Source organism: Taurulus bubalis, assembly GCF_910589615.1.
Source record: "Taurulus bubalis genome assembly, chromosome: 13".
Classification (NCBI taxonomy): domain Eukaryota; kingdom Metazoa; phylum Chordata; class Actinopteri; order Perciformes; family Cottidae; genus Taurulus; species Taurulus bubalis.
The window spans coordinates 1,599,249-1,625,089 of record NC_136601.1 but is presented as its reverse complement, the minus strand read 5'-3'; the positions used below and the strand labels follow the sequence as shown (position 1 = coordinate 1,625,089).

The window sequence follows — 25,841 nt, the reverse complement described above, 5'->3', positions numbered from 1 at the left end:
GATTACTGGATTATTTATACAAAAGTCTGTCCATAAATCATTGAAAAATATTTTTTTTTTTTACCCCTGCCTCTAAAACAGGAGGCTTAGTCGGCCGCATGCTGCTTGGACCTGGTATTTCTGCACAATTATACATAAGTTATATAGTTACATAATATTTATATTATTCCAGTGGTAGGATTGTTTTAGACTTGCATGATCCAAACATTTCTAATAACCCCAAAGCGTCCCTAAAAAAAATAATCTGCCATCACTTTATTTATGTTGAAGAAACTGAAAGGTCGTATTATTATAGAAAGCTTCTTTCTCATTTAATACGCTGATGCACAATATTCAAATTGAGGATTTTGTTCACGGATTTGTAGTTTATTTTAGGGTGAAAAAATAGAGGTATGGGGAGGTAAGCTTTTCTTAGATACAAGTAAAGGGAGGAAACAAACGTGTGAACCACAGTCCTGCAAAATATCCTACGGTGGAGGATATTTAAAGCATGTTGTGAGGGTTTGGAAAAGATTAATGTTTTTGTCAGTAAACGTCCCACATTGGTGCTGAACGTCAGCACTGGATGCAAATCTGAGCCACAGAATCCACCGATGCTCTGGGATTACTGGGCTGCTGCAAGGGAACTTTTGGAGAAAAAAGGCTGTATTTGAGCTGCAGCTGCAGAGCAAAGCTCTCTGCACTGGTCAGCTGTCAGACTGAAGTTTACTGGGTTTGAAACAGAGGTTCCGTCTCCGGAGAGATGAAGATTGAAAGCCTCCGCAGCCTCAACACAAACTGCAGCATCTCTCAGCGGTGGCAGCTCCGGCTCCTGCCAGCAGGAAGGTCTCAGCTCGCCTCTGATTACTGTGTCAAGAGCGATGGATATTAGCCGCGCCGCCGACCGCTGCTGCAATCTGGTCCAATCGATTGGATATTGATCCGGCCGTCTCCGGACCAGCGCCTCCTTGATGTGGAGATTGAACCGCCGAGGCCGGGCCGGCATGGAGCCGTGTGCGGACGGAGGCTAAACACTGTTACCCTCACCGGGGTCGAGGAGGAAAATCATCCCTGAGATTGTAAAGCTAAATTGGAAGAATGAAAGTGGAAGTGGGGTTTGTTGGTCTGGAGAGAGTCACGTCAAGAGATTTGTTTAAATGTGAGAAACGTCTCTGGAACACAACTTTTCTCTTTCCACTACTTCCTCCTTTTGTTTCTTACAGTGAGCAGGGAACTCATTTTTCTCAATTTTCTCTCAATTGCTTTTCTATATATTTAATTAAAGTAATCCCCCAAAAGAGGCAGAACAAGAATAACTCGTAAGTTTAATGAGGCTTAAAACTGTTCACCGGGATAAATCACGAGAAAATGATTTGTAGATCTGCATTCGGTCACTCGGGACCAACTGAAAACAAAGAAAAGCCTTTTTAAAGTGGATCAAAATAGCAGGCATGCTTCTTCTGCTTGCTTGTATCTTTAGTGAATGTGCACTGAAACTGGATTAGTCATCAGCAGCTAGCAAGGCTGGCCCTGATACCAGTCTGTGCAGAAGGCTGGTCTAGGATGATGTCATGTTCTGGTCAGTGCACAATGCTGTCGCCAGAGGCAACACACACACACAGTGGAACATAACTCCCTGATATCTACATGTGTTCCAGGACAAGGACTTTGGGAAACAGACCCTCCATAAGGGTCACGCCAACCCGCTGGCGGAGGTGACGACCAGCCTGAAGACCTACCAGCACTTCACCCTGGAGAAAGCCTACCTGGGGGAGGACTTCTTTTGGGCCTTCACACCTGTAGCGGGGGATTTCATACGGATACGATTCTTCACACCTGTCCGCATCGAGAGGTTGGTACATGGTATGAGGTCCAAGGTTATGAGAGTGTGAGGGGACCAGATGATACCCAACAGTTATGGGGGTACCATAGATTACTAGAGGTTCCAGAGAACTGCAGGGTAATAAGGGGGTATGTAGGGCGTTACATGGACTCAAGGGCAGCAAGGGGACAAGAGCTTAGAGAGGCACTGTGGGTACAAGAGGTTACCCAGTATGAAGGGTCCCAGACGATGCCAAATTGAGCTAAAAGAAACAAGAACAGTACAGAGTACTACAGATCACACATACAATCACAGTAAAGTACTCTATAATACTTTAAACTCACCTTTCCTGTCTTTGTCCTTCTTCTCTCAGGTATTTCTTTCGGGGCGGGAACATTGAACATCCGGGAGATAAACTCTACAACACATCAGTGGAGGTTCTGCCATTCGACGTGAGTCTTTGAACCAGTAACTGAGCCAGTAACTGAACCAGTAACTGAACCAGTAACTTAACTAAGAGGCCATGTCTGCTGGGTCTGGATCTCATATTGAGAACAGACCCAGTGTGTCGCCTCTGAGAAATGAAAGCAGTGTGAAGGATCATCTTCCTCCTCTGTGGTCGACTGTGAGGCAAATGCTTAGTGAGACTGAAGCTCCCAGCAGGACAGGAGGAGATGTACTGGGAGGAAGAGGAGCTCCTGCTGGGAGGAAGAGGAGCTCCTGCTGGGACCAACCTGAGCAGAGGAGCGAGGGAGGGAGGAAGAAATAGAGATGGAAAATATGAATTTCCCATGCTTCAATTCATCCATCTATCATCTATCAATCCATCCATCATTCATCCATCCATCAATCCATCCGTCAATTAATTCATCCATTCATCCATCTATCATCCATTATCCATCAATCAATTCATCATCTATCATCTATCAATACATCCATCATTCATCCATCCATCAGAACATTCATCCATCCATCAATTAATTTATCTATCTATCAATTCATCCAATCATCAATCCATCAATCAATTAATTCATCCATCCATCAATTAGTTTATCCATCTATCATCATCAATTCATTCATCCATCCATCTATCCACCATCCATCAATTCATTCATCCATCCATCTATCATCCATCATCTATCAATTAATTCATCCATCCATTCATCAATTCATTCATCCATCACCCTTTCCATTCATCCATAATCCATTATTCATCCATCCATTCATAATCCATCCATCATCCCATCCCTCCCTCCATCCATATATCATCCACCATCCGTCAATTCATCCATCCACTCATTAATTCATTCATCCATCCATCCATCACCCTCTCCATTCATCCATAATCCATTATTCATCCATCCATTCATAATCCATCCATTCATCATCCTCTCCCTCCAGTTATCCATCCATAATCCATTATTCATCCATCCACAACCCATGATCCATCCCTCCATCAGTTCATCCATTCATAGATGTGAATACTGTTTTCACATTTTTCAAGATACTTGAAAGCCAAAATGAAACAAATGACAGAATATTGTTTTATGTATTTTTGAAAGCAGCTTTTAGATATCACGTTTAAACAGAACCAGCATCCTACCTGTGCGTCATGTGTTGTCTTCTTCATAAAGAATTATGAATTATCATTCATAGTGAATATGAGGTTCTGTTTCTGGTTTTTTTCCAGAATATTCAGGCGGAGAAAGAGGCCTTGACGGAGGGGAGAGAGAAAACACCAAAGTACCATCGGACAGAAGATGGATTCATCAGAATAGGTGAGTTAACGAGACGCCGCGGGTTCAAATCCCTCAGCAGCTGCTGAAGTGCCACTGAGGTATTTTCTTCTTTAGCTATGAACTCCATATATTGATTATAATGACAATATGTCTTTAGTTTTCAAAATGCCGGTAAATAGTTTAATTATTTTGTGGAGTCGCCCCCTGGTGGTCAGTATATAGAATGCAGCTTTAACACATGAAGCATATACTTCTATACAACCAGAGGAGTCACCCCCTGGTGGTCAGGAGAGAGAATGCAGCTTTAACACAAGAAGCATAGACTTCTATACAACCAGAGGAGTCGCCCCCTGGTGGTCAGGAGAGAGAATGCAGCTTTAATACATGAAGTATAGACTTCACTTTTCATCACTGGAGGTTACCAGCTGGGATAAACTTATTAGATTTTGGGAGTCAAAGGTCACTGTGACCCCAACAAAATACCTATTTTCCATCATTTAGGAATTGATTTGCTAATTATGACACTTTCACACAAATGTCTTTGCAGAATAAAATGACGAAGTAATGACATTTTGGACAAACATGGATGTAAACTGTCTATCTTGACTTGTCATACGACCAAATTCTAGATTTCTTTTGTGTTCTCAGGAGAAAATGAATAAATAAATATGACGTACAGTCTGTGAGACAGTCAACATGACGGATTATAACTCGGTTTAGAAGACAGTTGGAGACGTCTCATAATGAGCTTAACGACCCGCGTGCTAACGAGAGGAAAGTTATGCAGGACAACATTCCTCTCCTTTGTTTTCCTGCAGCAATGAGGACGAACAGGAAATACACACACACACACACACACACACAAACACACACACACACACACACACACACACACACACACACACACACACTCTGAAGGGTTTTGTGGGACATTTACAAGTTTGGCCGATGACGTAAAGTTCACTGTTTTGGGGAGAACATACTTGATTTTCTGACAGTAAAAACAGAATCACTAGAAGAGCTTTTAGCAGAATCCTCATCTCGGAGGTACTTGTTGTACTTTTTACTCGTCTACATCTCGGAGAGAGAGTAAACAGGTTATAAAGGAGTTATAAAGCAACATACACATGAATGCATGAGGAATATTAATCCAGAAACATCAGATGTCATAGTGAAACATTTTACTGATCCATCAATACTTCCTATAACTACATAATACGTACATACTTTTACTTCAGTGCGGTTTTGAATGCAGGATTGTGTGTGCTAAAGTACTTATACTTCAGTTAAATATCTGAATACTTCTTTAACAGTTGCATATATGAATGAATAAATTAAGAATATTTAGTCAATTTTGCACAAAGTTCAAATAAACTGATTAGAACTTCGAGGTCAAAGGTCACTGTGACCTCACAAAACACAATTTTGCCCATGAATCAAGGATTTAGCTGCTTATGACATGATCAATATTGAGATATAATATTACATTTTGCAGCTGTGCATTTACTTACACATACATGAATAAATAATCCCGTTTAATCTGGATTTGGGGATCAGGCTCTCCGGTTTAAACAAAACAATGGGAACAAATGAAGCGGATTCAGTCCAAAGTATTTGAATCCACTTGGAGAAAGTCAGGAAAAAGATGTGAAGGGGAGGAGAGTGCAGGCGGGCACGTTTTAATCTGACATCATAAATTACCAGCAGCTCTTTATCTCCGCTCATCAATTTTTCAGATGAGTCGGCGGATCGATCCGTCCGACTCTCCTTCACTCTATTAATTTCAGCGGCCTGCCTTCAGATGTCCGGCACAGAAACAGCTCACTTCACATTATTTCATCCCTTAAATTACCTTTAACAGAAGTCCAGATTTAAGGGGCTTTAATCATGGTTTTATTTATGGCCACCAGAGGTTTTTTGAGGCCTTTCTGCAGGTTCACAGGGTTATTAATGGATAAATGATTGACACAAAGTCCATTAAATTATACCTGATGAATTACTCAGTTTGATATTCTTTTAATTGGCTGTAGGAGAGCCTTTAAATTGGTCCAGCAAGCTCATTTGGTCCACAAGTTCATTCTCCCCAGAGGATGAATCTCATTGACTTTTCCTTTTCATCAGGACAAATTTGTCCAACACAGACAATTTATTTTAACATCTGTGTTTTATTTTCGTCGTCGTCTCCGAGTGATCTCCGGTTCTGAGAAAAGCTCTCCGGCAGTTGTGCACATGTCTATGATATTGAATGAAAGCCATAATACCCACATTAACACCAGATAATACCCCGAAATAAACAATAACACACACGCACACCCTCCCAGACGCTGCTCTTTGTTGGGATTACACACTCGTACCTGAAAGCATCGCTGACGGCACCGTAATCCCAGTCAGTAAATCCTCAAAGGGATTACGGCTCTGAAGGTGCCGTTACCCAAACCTCCACCGAGCTGCAGGAAGACTGATGGAGAATTATGAATGTAAGATAACGGAGGAACACATCAGCTCATGGATCCCAATAATAACCATGTGGATCTGCTCAAATTACCCAAGAACAAAGTCAACATTATAACCAACACATTAACATTGTTACTAATACATTAACATTAATAACATTGTTACTAATACATTAATAACATTGTTACTAATACATTAACATTCATAACATTGTCACTAATACATTATTAACATTATTACTACACATTAACATTAATAACATTGTTACTAATACATTAACATTAATAACATTGTTACTAATACATTAACATTAATAACATTGTCACTAATACATTATTAACATTATTACTACACATTAACATTAATAACATTGTTATTAATACATTAACATTAATAGCATTGCTACTAATACATTAACAATAATAACATTGTCACTAATACATTATTAACATTATTACTACACATTAACATTAATAACATTGTTACTAATACATTAACATGAATAACATTGTCACTAATACATTATTAACATTATTACTACACATTAACATTAATAACATTGTTATTAATACATTAACATTAATAGCATTGCTACTAATACATTAACAATAATAACATTGTCACTAATACATTATTAACATTATTACTACACATTAACATTAATAACATTGTTACTAATACATTAACATGAATAACATTGTCACTAATACATTATTAACATTATTACTACACATTAACATTAATAACATTGTTACTAATACATTAATAACATTGCTAACAATATTACTAGTTAATAATACATTATTATCAACACTATTACTAACACATTAACATTATTACCAATACATGAACGTTATGAACATTGTTAACATTATAACCAACACATTAACATTATAACTAATACATTAGCAATATTCACATTATTAATAAATGAACATGATTAACATTATTGTCATTGCATTCACATTCATAACATTTTTACTAGTACCATTATTATTTATATTATAATACGTTAACAATATTAACATTTGTACTAATATATTCACATTATTAATTTTGTTACTAATACATTCACATTATTAACATTTTTACTAATACATTCACATTATTACATCTGGAACCAGCAAATGTTTTTTCTGCCCAAATAGCTCCAACCATCGAACTATTTAAATTATGAATGGACTATTGGTTCCAGCTTTACTTGTACAAACTACTGCAGAGGTTCATTTATTAACGAACATTACTTAATGTGTATGTCAAGCTGTCAGATAAAAGTAGTCAGACAAGTAGAAAGTGGCATGACAATACGATACTCAAATAAAGTAAAGTACCTCAAAGTTGTACTTAAGTACTAGACTTGCCACTTTTGTCTTTGAGCAGAAATCAGATAATCCTTTAATCTTCTTGGAGAAACTGTGTTTAGTGGTCACAATGCATTCTGGGAAACAGACTCCTAGAAGTGAAGAAAGCGCCACAGATTCCGGTCCATCAGCTTCATTGATCTCCCTGATCTTCATCTCTTCCAGGAACGTTCAAGAACGGGATCGCGGAGGGCGAGGTGGACCCCACCTTCGGGCCCCTGGAGGCCATGCGCCTCACGGTGCTGACGGACTCGCCGGTCTGGGTCATCCTCAGCGAGGTGAGACCTTCTGGACCGGAACCAGAGTAAAACCAGTGTGACCCACAACAACTTATTTTGTTATCCAAAGTGTCTTAGTGAACCTTGTAAAAGAAATCCTTGAGGAAGATGGTTCTCGATTCCTTTTATTCTGTTTAATGGGTTTCCTGGAGAAGTTGTTGTTGAAATTTCATTGAGGATTAAAAGTGTTCTTGAAGGGGTTCTAAGCAGGAGATTCCAGGAGAGTTTTGGAGGTTCAAGAAGTGGTTTCAGAGGTTCTGGATCGAGACTCAGAGGGTTCTTGGGTCTTGGATGCGGTTCCAAGCATCCTGGAGAGACTTGGATGTGTTTCAGTGATGCTGTGGTTCAAGAGGTCCTTAATAGTGACCAGCCATCCATGTATGTGACAAAGGTGCTTGATAGGCCTCTGATGTGCCTCGATTACGCTTGAGGGCTGGAGGATGCTTTCAAGGTTCTTGGCGGTCCTTCTTAGTGTTCCATGGATCCATGGTGGGGCCTCTGAGGAGATCAAACAGGGACTGTTTAATCGGGTCCCCAGCATCCCCAGATCCTGGTTCCTTTGGCTGTCAAGGATGTTCCAGCTTCCATGTCGAGATCCAAAGTGTTCAGTTCAGGAGGACCGAGGGGTGTTTGGTGGGGTAGCCGAGGTGCCTTCAGGGTGTTCCAGATATTCCAGAAGTACAGTGTTTGTCAAAGGGTTGTGTATGATGGGGTGCTGGTGTCTTTGAGAAGGTTCCAGGGACTTCAAAGAGCTTCACGTCTCCAAGACCAGGCTGGAGGGTTTGTTAGGAATGCCATTTTAGGAATGCGTAAGAGGATTTCAAGGAGTTTTTCTGGGGGGGTTAGAAGAATTCTTGAAGAGGTTCCCGTGGTGCCAGACCTCCTTGAAAGTCAGAGGGTGTTGTGGAAGATTCTAGGAGTGCTTGAAATTGCTGTTTGATGGGATTCCAGGAGTCCTTGAGGCGGTCTCCCGATGGAAGAGCTTCACGAGACATTTCTGAGGTTATAGAGACGTCTTCCATGTCTCCTTCAGTGGCCCTTGGTGAGCTGTGAAGGGTCCTCGAGGAACATCAGATGTTAATTCCGTCTTTGTAGACATTTTCAAAAATAATTGCAGATGAGTGAACGACCTCTAAACGTCTGGTTCCTCTGCACATTCACATCAGCCCGACAACGTAATCCTTAAAAACCTCAAAAGGTCCAAATCAACTGCGAGTGTAATTGTCAAAAAAATGTCCTTTTGCTTTGGTTGAAGCAAACGGGCCTCAAAGTAGCGCCGGTGTGAACGGATTAGTTCAGGCCTGACCCCTGACCGTTGACCTTTCTGCCTCCATGAAACCCTTTTAAAGAAGGCATTAGTCTGAGAGGCTTTTTAAGTGATGTAACAGAGCGTTGGATCCGCCTCAGATTAATAAAACCATCACAGAGTAAATACAGTTTTATCCTCCAATTTTTACATAAAACGGGATCAGGACATCGTGGATGTTAGCTAGTAACGTTAGCAACACCGCTAACGGAAAAACCAGTGGAGGTTCACTTCAGTTACATGATGTGTTCAGGCTCTGCTCAGTGAAAATGAATACTGGCTGAAGGTAAATAAAAACGTTCTCATGGTGCGTTCACATGTAATCTAGTAAAATGTAGTGTTGGTGATAAACTAGAATAAATCCAGATGTTTTCACATGAATATAAAATAGATATTAGAAATGCATTATGATGTTTAACTTCCTGACAGCTCTGAGCTCATTTATACACTTCCTTAACACTAATAATGAATATACAAATAATATATATTTTAAAAAAACTATAAATTACTATAACAAATTATAACATTTAGAATGTTTGATTTACTGACTGCAGAGCGTTAAAATTATTTTTGGGACGATGGTGACAATAAATATTCTGGATCCTTGTAGACCAGCTGTTATAATCAAACAACAAAGATATCTGTTAAAATGGATCAATAATTAATATTGTCGTGTGCAGAGACCTAAAAGAGAAAGTATATTTTATGATCTGAACCGTGAGTCTGATGATCCGTTGTACCTCTACTTGTATAATCATTGAATATAAATATGGATATATATTTTTCTTACTGGTTTCTCTGGTCTCCCCTGACTCAGATCTTCATAAAGAAAGCCGAGTGAAGACCTCCTCGCTCCGGCCCTGCTCACCAGATTCACACCGGCGGTGCCACAGCGCCGCCGTCTGGCCGAACCTCGCCGCTGCAGGGCTGCGTGTGGATCAGAGACTGAGATCAGACTCCCGGTTGCTCTCTCGTGATGCTGTTAGTGAAGAATCTGTATTTGTGTACATACGGGAAGGTAGATGTTGAAAACACTGGGAACTCTAAACCTGCTGCTTCAAAAACCCACAGACTCAAAGGCCTCTTTCTTATCGGCAGACGGTCAGAGCTTTCTAAACACCCCCCCGCCCCCCCCCACCCCCCCCCGAACGGTTGGTCCGGACCTTTCTACCAAACCCCCCCTCAGAGGTCGGTTGGTCCGGACCTTTCTACCAAACCCCCCCTCAGGTCGGTTGGTCCGGACCTTTCTACCACCCTGGACAGTTCGTTCGGACCTTTCTACCCCTGGATGGTTGGTCTGGACCTGTCTACCCCTGGACGGTTGGTCTGGACCTTTCTACCCTTCTACCCCCCTGGACGGTTGGTCCGGACCTTTCTACCAAACCCCCCCTCAGGTCGGTTGGTCCGGACCTTTCTACCACCTTGGACAGTTCGTTTGGACCTTTCTACCCCCCTGGACGGTTGGTCTGGATCTTTCTACCCCCCTGGACGGTTGGTCTGGACCCCCCTCCCCCCCCCCCCCCCCCCACAGTAACCGTGTACGTGCATATACGCATAGAGATGTTCAGATGTACCACACTTCCATATGAATGCCCCTCAGTGTGTCGATGTGTGTGTAGCTGCTGCTCGGGGGTTCAGAGGTTTGCCTTAACGAGGACGAAGAGCAGAAACGAGCCCCGGACAAAGTACCCAGAATCCTTTGCTGCGACCTCGGCCTTCTCAGATCTGTGTGGCTTGAAAACTACTGATGACGACGACGCCGGCGGTTGGTGTTTTACTTTTTTAATTAAAGAAGTCTTTTAAAGTTGATTTAGTTTTAAGTTAACTGAGGCCTTTTCACAGACGACTGCTCTGTTCTACTGCACAGTACTTTGATGTACTTCACAGTACTTTAATGTACTTCACAGTACTTTATTGCACTTCACAGTACTCTGTTCTACTGCACAGTACTTTGATTTACTTCTCAGTACTTTACAATACTCTGTTCTACTTCCCAGTACTCTTAATGTACTCCACAGTATTCTAGTTTCCTCTTGTACTTTACTGCACCAGAGATTCTTCTCTTTCTTTCATCCAGTTTCAGTCCCGTTGACTTCAGGTTTACTTTAATTTCTCCGTAAAGACGTCTTTTGTCTCTTTGTGTTCCCTCAGATTATTATTTGTATTATTAGTTTGTTCCCTCGGTTCAGTTGTCGGTTCTCAAAGGGTGTAAATGTTTCCATCAATTACTAAATGAGTCCACGTGTCCTCCAGAAAGATGATTAACGAGGTTTCAGATCCTGAATAAATTCAAACCGAACGATGGTTTTACGGGACTTTCCTGTTTTAAAAACAGAACAAATAAAATGTAGTCACCTTCAAATGAACAAATCCATTCAGTTATTTTATTGATTCATTATTATTAATGAAAGGATTAAAGAAAACATTTCTTCCAGCTCCTCCATGAGATCAAACCTTCAGATGAAAGCGTCTTCAAGCTTCAGGAAACATCCCGAGTCGTCTTTTCTTTGTAGATGCACTGGAATGCATTGCTATAACCTTGTGTTTGTCTTTTGTATCCTTTAGATAAAACTATTTAAATGATCTTCAGCTTCTATCCAATCTGTGACTTGTAATAAAGACAGAAATTTAAATGATTTGTTTCTTTCTGCTTGTTTGTTATGAAAGCTCTCTGATGTCCCGGCTATGTTATTTTTTGGGGGGCTGATTTCTGTGAATGTCATCATTTTCAAAGAGAAAATGATGAAATCCCAACATCACTGCGACGAAAGACGAATAATCGCAGAAGAAGCTGCGAGGTTATGCATTTATGTCAACTTTATGCAGAAATAAACAACCCAGTGAGGGGACAGGAAGTGATTTAGAATGGCCCTCACAAATGTGGACTTCACAATAAAAGTCATGTTGTCAGCGGTAAGATTGAAGAGGTTCAAGCTGTGGTTTGTTTTGCTTCGTTGACGTCTGACTGGACCGGTGAAGCTCTGTGGCTGCACCTTATGAGCTTTTCATGACGTGTGGAAATAGAAACATCCACCCGATTTAAAAATATGGATTTTTTTAGGGGGATAATGGGGGTCAAGGACGTTTTTAAAGCGAATAAAGGGTAATGAGGTCATGGGTCACATCAGTAAAGGTCACATGACTCCCCAAGCTCTGCACTGAATTGTGGGGGAATTAAAGGAGTAGTTAGAAGAAAAAAATGTGGAAAATGAGAGTGAGACGCTCAGATGGATTCAAGTCGTATGTGTTAAGTGCAGAGCTGGAGGCAGGTTAGCTTAGCTTAGCATAAAGGCTTGGAGCAGGTGGGAACAGCTAGCATGGCTCTCTTATAGAATACACAAAAATAAAACGTGTGTGTTTTTAGGGGGATTCAGGTGCGTAACTGTTGTTACGGTGATGATGTGCATGGGGGGTAATTTTGTTATTTTGCACATATAAACTATCACTTTTACATTCATTTCAGTGTTATATGTATATATTTATCGTGTTCAAAACGGATGACATCTTTACCCTCATTTTTAATAATATTATGATTCGTTTTACATCGTATATAAATGTTAATTTGAGTACAAAAAGGAGCTGAACGTTAACGATAAAATAAAGAAGATTCTGGTATTTTCCTCATAGAATCTTCGTCTGGCAGTTCCTTTTCGTCGGTCTCGCTCTGACCAATCAGCGAGCACTTCCCCTGACAGCTTGACCAATCAACGCTGTCCACGAGGTTCTGCTCCGGGAGGAGGGGTGGGCTCTGTCATCTGCGACCGAGATCCCCCCCTCCCCCCTTTTTTGACCAATCAGCTGTTGACAGTTGACAGGAAACGTCAAACGTTCCACAGTGCCGACCAATCAGCGGCGCCGGTGGGAGGCGGCTTGTGCTCTCTACTATCCCATGTGACGCTCCTCAGTCGTTCCCAGGCGGTCACATCCAACGAGGTGAGTAAAGAGACCGATAAACGGCACTTTTTCCCGGGGAACACGGCGAGAGAGCCGCGGTTTTAGAAGACACGTCGGTTTATTTATACTCTCCGTACGCTAAGGTTTAACATGTCGTCCGTTTTTTATCCGTTAGAAGCGGATATCTGCGCGTCCAGCGCGCCGTTAGCACGAGCAGCTAACTGAAGCTAATTAACTACAGGTGGACCCAGCTAGCATGTTAGCATCCTGCGTGGGCCTTTTTATTAACCTTTAAACCTTTAAAACCTCAAACGGGAAACATTCATCAATGCATCTAACTCAAATAAGCCATACTGTTCAGTAAACGTGATTACAAATGTGTTAATAAGGGTATAAAATATGTAAAAATGTTAAATATGTGAGGCTGCAGTTTGTGGGAACCAGTTTTTTCAAATGTCATGAAGCTGCTTTTTATTTATTATTTATCACTTAAAAAAATGTGATGAAACGTTTGATCTACAATTCAAACATTGCACTGAGTGTTTAAGCAACAAAATGATGCTCAAGACATCTAGAAAAAAATATATTTTTAAATAATTTAATGTTTTATTGTAAACAAATTGAAACTAACAAGTACAATAGATGAGATGTGTTTTAAACTAATAAAAATGTTCAACTCAAAAGCTAATAAAAGACATTATGATGTTGCGCTTGTTAAAATTGTACTTAAGTAGTTATTAGTGGTTAATTGAGAAATTAAGTTTTTGCATCATACCCTAATTTAACTAATTAAATAGCTTATCTTTCTGAACGTTTACTTAAAGCCTCCTAAGAAAACTGGATTGAACTGATTAATTCTGCGTGTCATTAAATCAATATTTTACCTGTTCCTCTGATTCAAGTACATTTTGTCCTCTTAAAACAAAATGTTAAAAGTATTTTCTAAACGCGCCACGGGCGTCCACACAGTCTTCATTCAGGTCGACGTGATGCCGACACAGAACCTGTCTGAATGCATTCTGGGATGTTGGCAGCGACTCAAGGGTCTGAAATAAGAAAAGAAAACACAACAACAATGGCGTTCAGTTCAAACCTCCCATTCGAGGAGCAGGAAGCGGTAATTAACGCTCCCGTGACTAATTGATTTATATTCCTGAAGAGTGGTGATATTCTTACAGAAACTTTTGGTTAAAGATTCCGCCCCTTTTTTTACAGTCGGAACCCGGTTCTTGTGGGTTCTCTGGGTTCATGACCTCATCAGATCCGGTCTCTGGTGGTTTCAGGGATCTGAAGTCATTCAAATGCAAACTGGCTCCAAGTATTGGAGTAAAAAAACATTTAAGCTCGCATGCCAAGAAATGTACTCATTTAAAGAATATATTTTAATAACATGTAGACTAATGAACTTCAGTCGCGACAATGAAATCCAAATAAATCTGCAAATTTATGGATTTGGAAAAAAGTATGGATTTTAGGAAGTCTGAAGGTACTTCTGCGTTTTGAGAAAAGTCGAGAAAAATTATAAATTTTGCGGAGAAAAAAAATGAGGCATGAAATCCATAGTAAGTAAATTTATTATTTGTGTATAAATAAATCAAACTTGTAAAAATCTTAATTTGTCTGTAATGAAACTGATGGTTTCGTTTCAGTAATGACAGATTTAATAATTGTTTAATTTTCATTGAAATGTTAATATTTCAAATAAACTATTCCTAAAATGTTGCCGTTCAGACCTAGAATTTATATATATTCATTATGATTTTTCATATTAAAGAATATTTATTTATTACGGTTTTATATATATTAAAAAAAATTATATTTATTAAGAATATTTATTTTTAATTTTATATATAAGATTATTTTTTATATATTAAGATTATTTGTTTTTAATTTTTATATTTATATATATATATATATACACACAAAATAAATACAAATATCTATATCAAGGGAAGTGAGTCATTTGGTCACTTCATGAGCGTAAACAGTGTTTTCAGGTGTAAAGCAGATGAGTCACACATTGACGGTTGAGACTCCGTTAGTCATCCCGTGTTTATATTTCCTGCTCCGTGACCTGCGAGACTCCTCGCTGCTGACTTCTGTTTAAATAGTAACCCGTCTGTTATGATACTGGAGTCCTCATCCATCCCATCAAACCCAGTTGGAAACCAGTTTGTTATCAGACGCTGGATCTGAGCAGCAGCAGATGTCCTGGAGGCTCAACGGACTCTTAATATCAGATTAACTGACTCGCTGTAAATCCAGACCTTCAGTCTGAGGGAGAACTTCCACTTCGCTGGGTTCTCTCCACTGATGTCAGCCAATCAGAGAGCTTCTAAAAGGTTATTACCGGAACATGATGTCGCCAAAATGACATTTATTTATATATAAACTCAATCCCACAAACAATAACTCATCCAGAGCACCAAATGTGGATTCATCTGCCTCTGAAAGTAGTCCTCCACCACTCCTGTTTTGATTAAACCAGCTGCTAGAAAGCACTTAAAATAATATTTTACTTCATGTTTTTTTTATACTTGAATCGCAGTAAAATGTATAATAAATAAAATAAATGATAACAAAAAACGGTAAAAAGAAACGGTAAAATTCAGCAGTTTATTAATATAACTGGGCAACTATGTGTTTATAATTTTATAAAACACCGCCTTTAAATGATTATATTTATATATAATGTCAGATAGAATGACTATATTTATTTATTTATTTATAATGTCAGATCGACTACTAATGTCTTAATAAAAGTGAGACTAGCAAACCACCTGGATTATTTCATTAACAAATATGTAAAATTGTGATTATGACAAACAGACATTTTTGTTTATCTGCATAGCATAAAAGGATCAATACATTTATTGATTCAGCGCTTCAGTTATTTACAATTGTACACTTCTTTATAATTACTTTTCCCTCAAACGCCTCGTGGGCGTCGGCCAGGCGGCTTTAATGCTAAACTAACAGCTAGCGCCTGTTAGCCTGGATATGCTAATCCTGCTGCTAATCAGATTATCACACACAGGTCTACAGGATTACTATCTTCTAATCGAGAGGTGATATTTATCTGCCTGTTTTCATGACGCATCTTTCATTTAATAGATTTAAAATAATTCATTATTTTCAGGTTATGACCAAATGCTTTTAGTTTTAAACACATTTATTGTTCTCAGTTTTATAAATCACTGCAGAAAAGTAGATTGGTGCTCATCTTCAATAATTCAGTAAAAAAAAAGAATATTTCTTTAATAAAGAAAAATATATTAAAGAAATTAAAAGATTTAGACAACAACAATTTGAGCCTAAGACTATTTAAAGACATTTATAAACTATAAATGTATATAAGTGGTTGATATAATAATATAAGTGGTTGGTTTTATAATTTCCTTCCTGAGAAAACTTCCATGACGAGTGAAGGAAACAATAATTATGAGTGAATTATAAGCGTCTCTTCTGGTCTTCAGTTCTGTAAATGTTCAATAGAGTCTGTTATTTACCTGTAAACACACCGAGTGTGTGTGTGTGTGTGTGTGTGTGGTAATCCCATTAAGGTTGCGTGTCTCGTGGGTGCTGGAGCGTCACCTGGACGATGGATGGTGTCCAGGGAGACGCACATTAAGTGTGTGTGTGTGTGTGTGTGTGTGTGTGTGTGTGTGTGTGTGTGTGTGTGTGTGTGTGTGTGTGTGTGTGTGTTAATGATGGCGGGATGAGTTTGTAATGAAGTAGTTTATTTATAGAAACGTCTGTAGAGCTTTAAAATGCAGCCGGGACTTGAACTGTTGTGGAACATAGAACGGTAAAAACAAACGTGCTCACCACCTCCTCCTCTTCTTCCTCTTCCTCCTCCCTCCTCTTCCTCCCTCCCCAGACTATGGATCAGAAGTTCGGGTTGTTCGTCCTTCTGGCAGCGGGCCTCCTGTGCCTCAGTTTGTCGCCCGTCTCTCGGGCGGAGGACGGCATGGACGACGTTCTGGGCGACTACGTGGACGTGGAGGACGAGCTGGACCTGAGTCTCCCCGGAGCCGAGGAAGAGGAGGAGGATCTGGAGGGGGACCTGCAGGAGGAAGCTCCAGCTGCCCCGAAAACACCGCCGATCCCGAAGGTAGGCCTGGTAACCGCCGTAGTAGTAGTAGTAGTACCGCAGTAGTAGTAGTAGTAGTACCGCCGTAGTAGTAGTACCGCCGTAGTAGTAGTAGTAGCGACGTAGTAGTATTAGTACCGACGTAGTAGTACCGACGTAGTAGTACCGACGTAGTAGTACCGACGTAGTAGTAGTAGTGCCGATGTTGTAGTAGTAGTGCCGACATAGTAGTAGTAGTAGTAGTAGTACCGCCGACATAGTAGTAGTAGTAGTAGTAGTAGTACCGACGTAGTAGTAGTAGTAGTACCGACGTAGTAGTAGTAGTAGTGCCGACGTAGTAGTAGTAGTAGTACCGACGTAGTAGTAGTAGTAGTACCGACGTAGTAGTAGTAGTAGTACCGACGTAGTAGTGCCGACATAGTAGTAGTACCGCCGACGTAATACTGAGGATGTCACGAAGAAAAAAAATCTTGCTTTTAATTAATTTCACCTTTTTCTCACAACATTTATTTAGTATTTCTTACACTTGTTTTATTTTTTTATCTTGAAATAGTTTTTATTATCCTTTTTTGTGGTATTTTTCAGAATTCTATTGTTTATTTAGTTTTTGCTTGTGTTTTAAATGTGTTTTTGATTTTGTAACGCACTTTTCAGCTCTTTTTGATGTTTATTACATGTGTGTACACCAGAAGGCGTCCTGTTGTAAACCCCTCTGTGGAACATGTGACGTCATTTAAAGTTCGTAGTTGCTCATTAAATGATCTCGTTCCCGTCTCCCCTCCTCCAGGTGACCTACAAGGCTCCAGAGCCCATGGGAGAACATTTCATCGCCGAGTCTTTTGACCGCGGGACCCTGGACGGGTAAACGCCCGTTTCTGTAGACGTGAGAGCTGCTGGCTCTGCTCAGGTGTGTGGGGACTAAACTCACCTGTGTTGCTTTCAGGTGGGTTCTGTCCAGCGCCATGAAGGAGGACGCCGACGAAGACATCGCCAAGTACGACGGTGAGTACACAAATACATGCATGTCCTCACGGAAAGTACCTGCAGGGAGGGAGGAAGTATCAGATCCCTTACTTCAAAGTACTAATACCAGTTACAAGTAAAGGTACCAGTACCACATCGTATTAATACTGTTACAGTTTAAGTACTAAAGCCATATTAATAACATATTTTCGTCATACTTAACAAAAAAGGCAACGAGCGGTTTCTATACATTTTTATATTAGCTTTTAACAGCACAAACATATTAGATTTTTTTAAATAACTTATTGAAACTGCACCGAACCAACAAATTTAATCCCTGAATACATTTGTACTTTATTCTATTTCTTGCCCAGGTGACCCAGGTCACAGTAGAACCCCTGACACAGGTCACAGTAGAACCCCTGACACAGGTCACAGTAGAACCCTGACCCAGGTCACAGTAGAACCCTGACCCAGGTCACAGTAGAACCCCAGGTCACAGTAGAACCCCAGGTCACAGTAGAACCCCTGACCCAGGTCACAGTAGAACCCCTGACCCAGGTCACAGTAGAACCCAGGTCACAGTAGAACCCCTGACCCAGGTCACAGTAGAACCCCTGACCCAGGTCACAGTAGAACCCTGACCCAGGTCACAGTAGAACCCTGACCCAGGTCACAGTAGAACCCCAGGTCACAGTAGAACCCCTGACCCAGGTCACAGTAGGACCCAGGTCACAGTAGAACCCAGGTCACAGTAGAACCCCTGACCCAGGTCACAGTAGAACCCCTGACCCAGGTCACAGTAGAACCCCTGACCCAGGTCACAGTAGAACCCCTGACCCAGGTCACAGTAGAACCCAGGTCACAGTAGAACCCAGGTCACAGTAGAACCCTGATCGAGAAGAGTTTCTCTCAGATCTGTGCTTTTAAAAAGGCACATTATACCAGACTGGTCACTTGTCAGCTGAGGGAAGGATGGAGCAATCCTCTCATAAATGGTCCGGTCACGTCTGGGTTTCCTCTAACATTTAGCTTTTAGATCCCTGTTGCTCTGCAAGGCAATAAGTTGCATTTGCATCTGACTCTCCACGTCCTGAAGGAGTCTGCAAACAGCCGCCAGCGTAACCGGCTGCTTCTTATCCTGAACAGCCCGGTCATGTGCGGTCACCTTTTGACCTTTTGAGCCAAAATGTAAGAGAATTATAATTTTTTTTTTTAAGAAAATTTCAATTGTGTTTTAAGGGGTAGTTTGAATTTCTATGAAAAAAAATTGCGGCCCGGAAATATGATGATTTTGGCTTTGTGTAGCGGGCCACCAGTTTGAGACCCCTGCTGTAAAACATTCCTTCAGTAAAAGTACGTTAGAAACGTCGGTTCAACTGGAGTTCATCGTGAACCTGCAAATGTTTTTACAGCAAAAGTAACTTCAACCATGATGATGATGATGATGATGTCATTGCAGGGAAATGGTCGGTGGAGGAGATGAAGGACAGCAAGCTGCCCGGTGACAACGGCCTGGTCCTGAAGTCTCGAGCCAAGCATCACGCCATCTCCGCTCAGCTGCTGCGACCGTTCAGCTTCGACACCAAGCCGCTCATCGTCCAGTAAGAAGAAGAAGCTCCGCTCGTCTTCATCGCTCCGGCTTCCTTCACCTGCCGCTCGTCTTCATCGCTCCGCTCTTGTGTCTCCGCTCAGGTACGAGGTGAACTTCCAGAACGGGATCGACTGCGGCGGCGCCTACGTGAAGCTGCTGTCTCAGACTGCCGACCTCAACCTGGTGAGGGACTCGCTAAAAAAAGAGTTTCAGGTCTTTTTTGTGTTTCTGATGAAATGTGGAACGAAACCGTTTGTCACGCGTCAGGAGGGAAATGTGACGACGATGATGTTTATTTACAGCTTCTGGCGGTTATTTAAACACAACTTGCTTTGCCGTCGCGCCGGTGGGTTTTGGGGTTTTATAGAAACGGCAGTTTCAAATAATGAAACTTTACACGGAAGGTTTCCCCCAAATGTGAAAACCTTCCTCTGTTTTTCCATTTAATTTATTTTTACAAAATCACAGAAGAAAGGATTGCACTTTGAGTAAAGCAAAGAGAATACGTACTTTATGTGTATATAACAATTTACATTTTAAGCTTCTTCTACTACTTTTAACTGACGGCTTTAATTGCAAACAGGAAACCTGTAGTGAGTTTATAAAATTATAAATAAAGGGTTAAACCACCAATTTATTTAAGATCTTTAAATTAGTTCCACCGTGCTGAGATAAAATATGAATACTAATGTTATGCTGCTACTAATATGTTTACTGTAAGTACATTTTGAATGCTATACATGATCTGCTGATGCCTTCAGGGTTTGATACGCAGCGTTTAGACTTCAGTCGTGAACCTTGTCTCTGTGTTCAGGACGTGTTTGGGGATAAAACTCCGTACACCATCATGTTCGGACCCGACAAATGTGGAGAGGAATACAAACTGCACTTCATCTTCAGACACAAAAACCCCAAAACCGGAGAGTACGAAGAAAAACACGCCAAGAAACCCGACTCTGACCTGAGGACGTACTACACCGACAAGAAGACTCACCTGTACACACTGGGTAAGATACACCTGTAGGCACTAAGATGCACCTGTAGGCACTAAGATGCACCTGTAGGCACTAAGATGCACCTGTAGGCACTAAGATGCACCTGTAGGCACTAAGATGCACCTGTAGACACTAAGATGCACCTGTAGACACTAAGATGCACCTGTAGACACTAAGATACACCTGAATGAGCGTGCAGGTGTGTAAATCCTTACCTCTGTCGCCCCCTAGTGTTGAACCCTGACAACACCTTCGAGGTGCTGGTGGACCAGACGGTGGTGAACAGCGGCAGCCTGCTGACGGACATGACGCCCGCCGTGAACCCCACCGCCGAGATAGAGGACCCCGACGACCAGAAGCCAGAGGACTGGGACGAGAGGCCCAAGATCCAGGACCCGGCCGCCGCCAAGCCCGAAGACTGGTCAGTACACGGCTCCTAGTGTAGAAGACTGAAGTACACGGCTCCTAGTGTAGAAGACTGAAGTACACGGCTCCTAGTGTAGAAGACTGAAGTACACGGCTCCTAGTGTAGAAGACTGAAGTACACGGCTCCTAGTGTAGAAGACTGAAGTACACGGCTCCTAGTGTAGAAGACTGTAGTACACGGCTCCTAGTGTAGAAGACTGAAGTACACGGCTCCTAGTGTAGAAGACTGAAGTACACGGCTCCTAGTGTAGAAGACTGAAGTACACGGCTCCTAGTGTAGAAGACTGAAGTACACGGCTCCTAGTGTAGAAGACTGAAGTACACGGCTCCTAGTGTAGAAGACTTAAACAGGATATTTTGTATACAACATGTTAAATTATTGATAGCAGACCGAGATCTGAGATTATCTACCGGATTGCTGCTATAATCTGTGGTTAATCTGGTGTGTGTGTGTGTGTGTGTGTGTGTGTGTTCTGCAGGGATGAGGATGCTCCAGCTCAGATCCCAGATGAAGGTGCAGTGAAACCAGACGGCTGGCTGGACGATGAGCCCGAGTACATCGGAGACCCCGAAGCCGTCAAGCCTGAAGACTGGTGAGCGTCGACACGGAGCCCTCTGATTGGTTGATTTTTAACTCGTAAGTGGACCTCCAGCCCGGCTCACCTGTCTGTCTGCTCCCTGCCCGTCAGGGACGAGGACATGGACGGCGAATGGGAGGCCCCTCAGGTGCCCAACGCCGCCTGCGAGACCGCCCCCGGCTGCGGCGCCTGGAAGCGGCCCGTGATCGACAACCCCAACCACAAGGGCAAGTGGAAGCCGCCCATGATCGACAACCCCAACTACCAGGTGAGTGCGGCGCCTCTGCGGCGAGATGTGCGGTGGCGGCGTTCGGACCGCCGGTGACGACGGGTTCCTCTTCTGTCCTCAGGGCGTCTGGAAGCCGAGGAAGATCGCCAACCCGGCGTTCTTCGAGGACCTGGAGCCGTTCAGGATGACGCCGTTCAGCGCCGTCGGGCTGGAGCTCTGGTCCATGACCGCCGACATCTTCTTCGACAACTTCTTCATCACCGACGACCGCAGCACCGCCGAGCGCTGGGCCGCCGACGGCTGGGGCCTGAAAAAGGCCGCCGAGGGCGCCGCCGACGTGGGTGGAATATAAACATATAGGCGGCGCTAGACGAGGAAATGAGGATGAATTGGAGTCGGAAGAATGTTTAATTAATTTAAGAAAAACAAAGTATGGCGCTGTGACCTAAAGGAAAAATATGAAATGCTATCTTCAGAATCAGAACCATTTATTCGCCTTGTATGTTTACACAAACATGAGACGATCAACGACAACAACGGTGCAATAGATGTTGAATTAAGTGTAAAATAAAGTCCTCAGACAAACAGTCATGTAAAGTGTCTGTTAGAGTAAAGTATGTATATCTTGTCAAAAAACAAATGGGAAGAAAGATAGATATTCAATTGTTTGTGTTTTTTTGCATTTCGCAAGTCCACTACACAATATATTGCACACAGTTCTGTTGCTGTTTGTGTTTTCTGTGTTAATGTTTTGTTTTTCTTTGCAGCCCGGTTTGGCGACTCAGATGTTGAGCGCTGCAGAGGAGCGCCCGTGGCTCTGGGTCGTCTACGTGCTCACCGTGGCTTTGCCGCTCGTCCTCATCATCGTCTTCTGCTGCACCGGCAAGGTAACACACACACACACACACACACACACACACGGTTAGCTGGGTGGAGAATCTTTATATCTTTATAGCTCGAGGGAAATGCAGAGGCGAGCTGACTTAAAGTTCAGAAATGCCAAGTTGAAGTACCTGGATTTGTTCTCCGAGCCGTCCTGCAGCCTGGTGTCTCAGTCTGGTGTGTGTGTGTGTGTGTGTGTGTGTGTGTGTGTGACTTCCACAGAGGTCGTCGGGGTCAGGTCAGGGTCAGTTGAGTCTCACCAGCTTACAGGAAGAGTTTAACGAAACCGGACCCAAGAACCGACCCGCCGCCTCAGGCCTGGTGACTGCCGATAGCGTAGCTTCTCGTGTGTGTGTTTGTGCTGCGGTGGTGTGTGTGTGTGCTTCTGTGTGTGTGTGTGTGTGCTTCTGTGTGTGTGTGTGTGTGTGTGTCGTAGTTTAGACGTCCGTGTTTTCATGAAACGTCGTCGCAAACGGACGACGACTAAAACATCAGTGTGTAGATTTTAGTACTGGAGATGCTTTACCTCATGTGACCTTCTTCTATTTTCACTGCTGATTTTCCTTTTGATAAGTAATTGGTTTACATTTTTTTTCGTGTGTTTTTACATTTTTCAGGTATTTTTCTTACTTATTTCTGACATTTAAAAAAGATGTAACGCGTCATTTGCTGATACTATTGAGATTTTTTTTTTGACGGTATTCTATTTAATTATCTGATGCAGCAAATTAACAAATTCCTGCCAGTAGATTTTTGCTGTTTAGAGGAGAGGAAATGCAAACGGGTGAAAGCTCTGGTTCACAGTGAAGATGCTGCACTCTGAACGCTTGAGACTGAAGACTGAAGAGTTTCCATGTTTGTGTTCCGCAGAAGAAGAGCCCGGCGGCGCCGGCGGCCGAGTACAAGAAGACCGACGAAGCTCAGCCCGACGTGAAGGAGGAGGAAGAAGAGGAGGAGGAAGAGGAAGAGGAGAAGGCTGAGGAGGCGGCGAAGAGCAGTCCAGGTAGCTGCAACGTCTCTGAGCTCAGCTGTCCGTCACCGTCGGTCTGACGGGTTTAACATCTTTTATTTATTTTATCTTTCAGCTGCAGAAGAGAATGACGGAGAGGAAAGTCCTGCAGAAAATGAGGAAGAGGAGGCAGAGAAGGAGGCGACGGGCGACGAGGTGAGGAAGAGCGTTGTGACGATGCTGATTTTACACGACTTTACAGGGTTCTTCATGTAAATGTGTTATATTCATGTGTTCATGTAAATGTGTTATATTCATGTGTTCATGACGTTCATTTACGCTGAGTTTGAAATAATGAATATGCTTTTAAAAGAGAGACTCAAAATATAAGCAGGCATACATACAGGCATCTATATAAATGTTTATTCTTTTAATCAAACTATTGTCTCATTCATTTGAGTCATTTAAGGTTTACTGTATGCTTTGTATTCTATTGTTAGTTTAAATACTACAATTACTCACTTTTTACTGTTTACACCCAGACTTCACTAAATGTTTGTAATGGAAATCCATGACTTTAAACCAAATTTCCAAATGTTTTGGGCTCCATGTTTTTATTCTGAATGAATTTAACCGTAAACCTGTTTTCCGCTCTGCAGAAGACGTCTGCAGATGACGACATTCTGCGGAGATCTCCCAGGAACAGGAAGGTCAGAAAGGACTGATACCTCTGAATCCACAGCCCTGACCTCTGACCCCCTCCCTCCCCCTTCCTCCTCCTCCTCTTCCTCTTCTATCCGTCTTCTCCGAGGCGATGAAGCCTGAACGGATCCTCATGGAAGCAGCGAAGCCGACGGGAAACTAATCAAGACCTCCACCATATGGACGCCTGCTCATGATGATGATGATGATGATGATGATGATGATTCCAGTATGAACAGGACTGAGCTAGTGTGATTTAAAAAAAAAAAAGGATTTTTTTTTTTTTGTTTTCGTTTATAAGAGAGATTAATTGAGATTAAGTAAAACTTCCTGCATCATTCCACCTGAGCGGGATCGGCGCGTCCCGGCTGCCGTCCCGAGCTCGCAGAGCGCCGTCCTACCGACTGAGTAGCTCTCACACACTCGCCACGAGTCTCCTGGAAATTTGGCCTTCAACACCAACTAAAGTCTTTTTGCCAGTTAGCTTCGATAACCCTTCAACGAGCAACTAGCTTCCACCTGCTAACCGCTAACTGATTTACTCGCCTTCTGGGAGACGATCAGGGATGAACCCACCAAAAGTGTTGCTAATTAGCTCAAAAGTAGGTAGTAATCTGGATACTTGTACTACGATTATAATATATTCTCCCACGATCTAATTAGCGTTAACAACGGGCCGCTAACACGCCCCCGAATAATTTACTTACCAACAACCAAGCTAATTAGCCCGCCGAGCCGCTAATTCACCTACTAATATTTGGCTCGTTAGCCGTCCTAGATTGCTCTAATTAGCTAGTGATTAGCCACCGTGCTAATATTTAAAAAGAATGGCCACTGAAACCTTTTTTTCTTTTTTTCATGTCTCATTTTTCTAGTCGTTTAGTTGTGTTTTTGTTGTAAAGCTGTTAGCTCCACACACAGCGCTCATGTTTCCTCCGTATTTCTACTGTGTTGTGATGTCCTGGCGGCGGGGTCAGAGGTCAGAATTAGTGTAGATTTTGTTTTTATTTGTCCAAACCGACACTACAGCGGCTCCTCTAATCCAATTAAAGTCTTGGTGTCGTGGACCCGGATCCTCCTGGTCTGGACCCTCCAAAATAAAACCAGAGCTGAAATCTGTAAAAGGATTTTAAATGGCGCTAGTTTTGTTTTCGTCTTCTGACGACCGTCGACCAAAAAAAAGAACTGTCAAACGGTCAGAACGTGTTGTCACAAGTTACCGTAGTTTGGACCGACCGCTTGACCTTTGACCTCAGCGCCGCCGTCAGGACAGAACGTTTGTCTCCGCTAGTGTGATCGCTAGGAAAAATGAGAAATAATCATCAATTTTGTAAAGATTCTGAATTATGTGTTCTCTTTTTTTATTTTTTATCCATCATGAAATCCTTTTTTTGAGGATTATTTATAATGCATAAGAAGCTACAACCTGTAAACTTCCCCCTCGACTTTTACTTCTGTGACCAAGCGATAAATAATCCTGTGGCTTCAGTGTACAGCTCTAAGATCTTTAAAGATGGAGAAGAAATATTCTGAAATAAAGCTGGATTTGTGATTCTTGAAGGTGTTTGATAAAAGAGAAGTAACTCTATGAATCCGG

At 42.0% G+C, this 25,841-nt stretch overlaps 2 protein-coding genes across 2 annotated transcripts in view; both read left to right on the top strand.

The window, feature by feature from the left end:
* Window positions 1-10,023, top strand: part of LOC306745612 (alpha-1,3-mannosyl-glycoprotein 4-beta-N-acetylglucosaminyltransferase B) — a gene marked incomplete at its 5' end in the record, with an annotated part of 62,315 nt that extends 52,292 nt beyond the window's left edge. Inside the window, 5 exons of the mRNA XM_079228439.1 lie at window positions 1,638-1,831; window positions 2,175-2,253; window positions 3,492-3,579; window positions 7,521-7,633; window positions 9,757-10,023. Of these exons, the coding sequence (XP_079084565.1) occupies window positions 1,638-1,831; window positions 2,175-2,253; window positions 3,492-3,579; window positions 7,521-7,633; window positions 9,757-9,780 (498 nt within the window). The 3' untranslated portion in view covers window positions 9,781-10,023. The remainder of the gene's footprint in view (window positions 1-1,637; window positions 1,832-2,174; window positions 2,254-3,491; window positions 3,580-7,520; window positions 7,634-9,756) is intronic.
* A 6,693-nt stretch (window positions 10,024-16,716) lies between these two features.
* canx (calnexin) lies at window positions 16,717-25,841 on the top strand (the record flags this gene model as incomplete). The annotated part of the gene is made up of 14 exons (XM_079228967.1): window positions 16,717-16,947; window positions 17,714-17,787; window positions 17,870-17,928; window positions 19,352-19,493; window positions 19,585-19,666; window positions 20,298-20,490; window positions 20,710-20,899; window positions 21,384-21,497; window positions 21,594-21,750; window positions 21,833-22,048; window positions 22,479-22,598; window positions 23,464-23,596; window positions 23,679-23,758; window positions 24,202-25,841. The coding sequence occupies 14 exons, from the start codon at window positions 16,717-16,719 to the stop codon at window positions 24,265-24,267; spliced, it is 1,857 nt and encodes a 618-aa protein (XP_079085093.1). The 3' UTR covers window positions 24,268-25,841.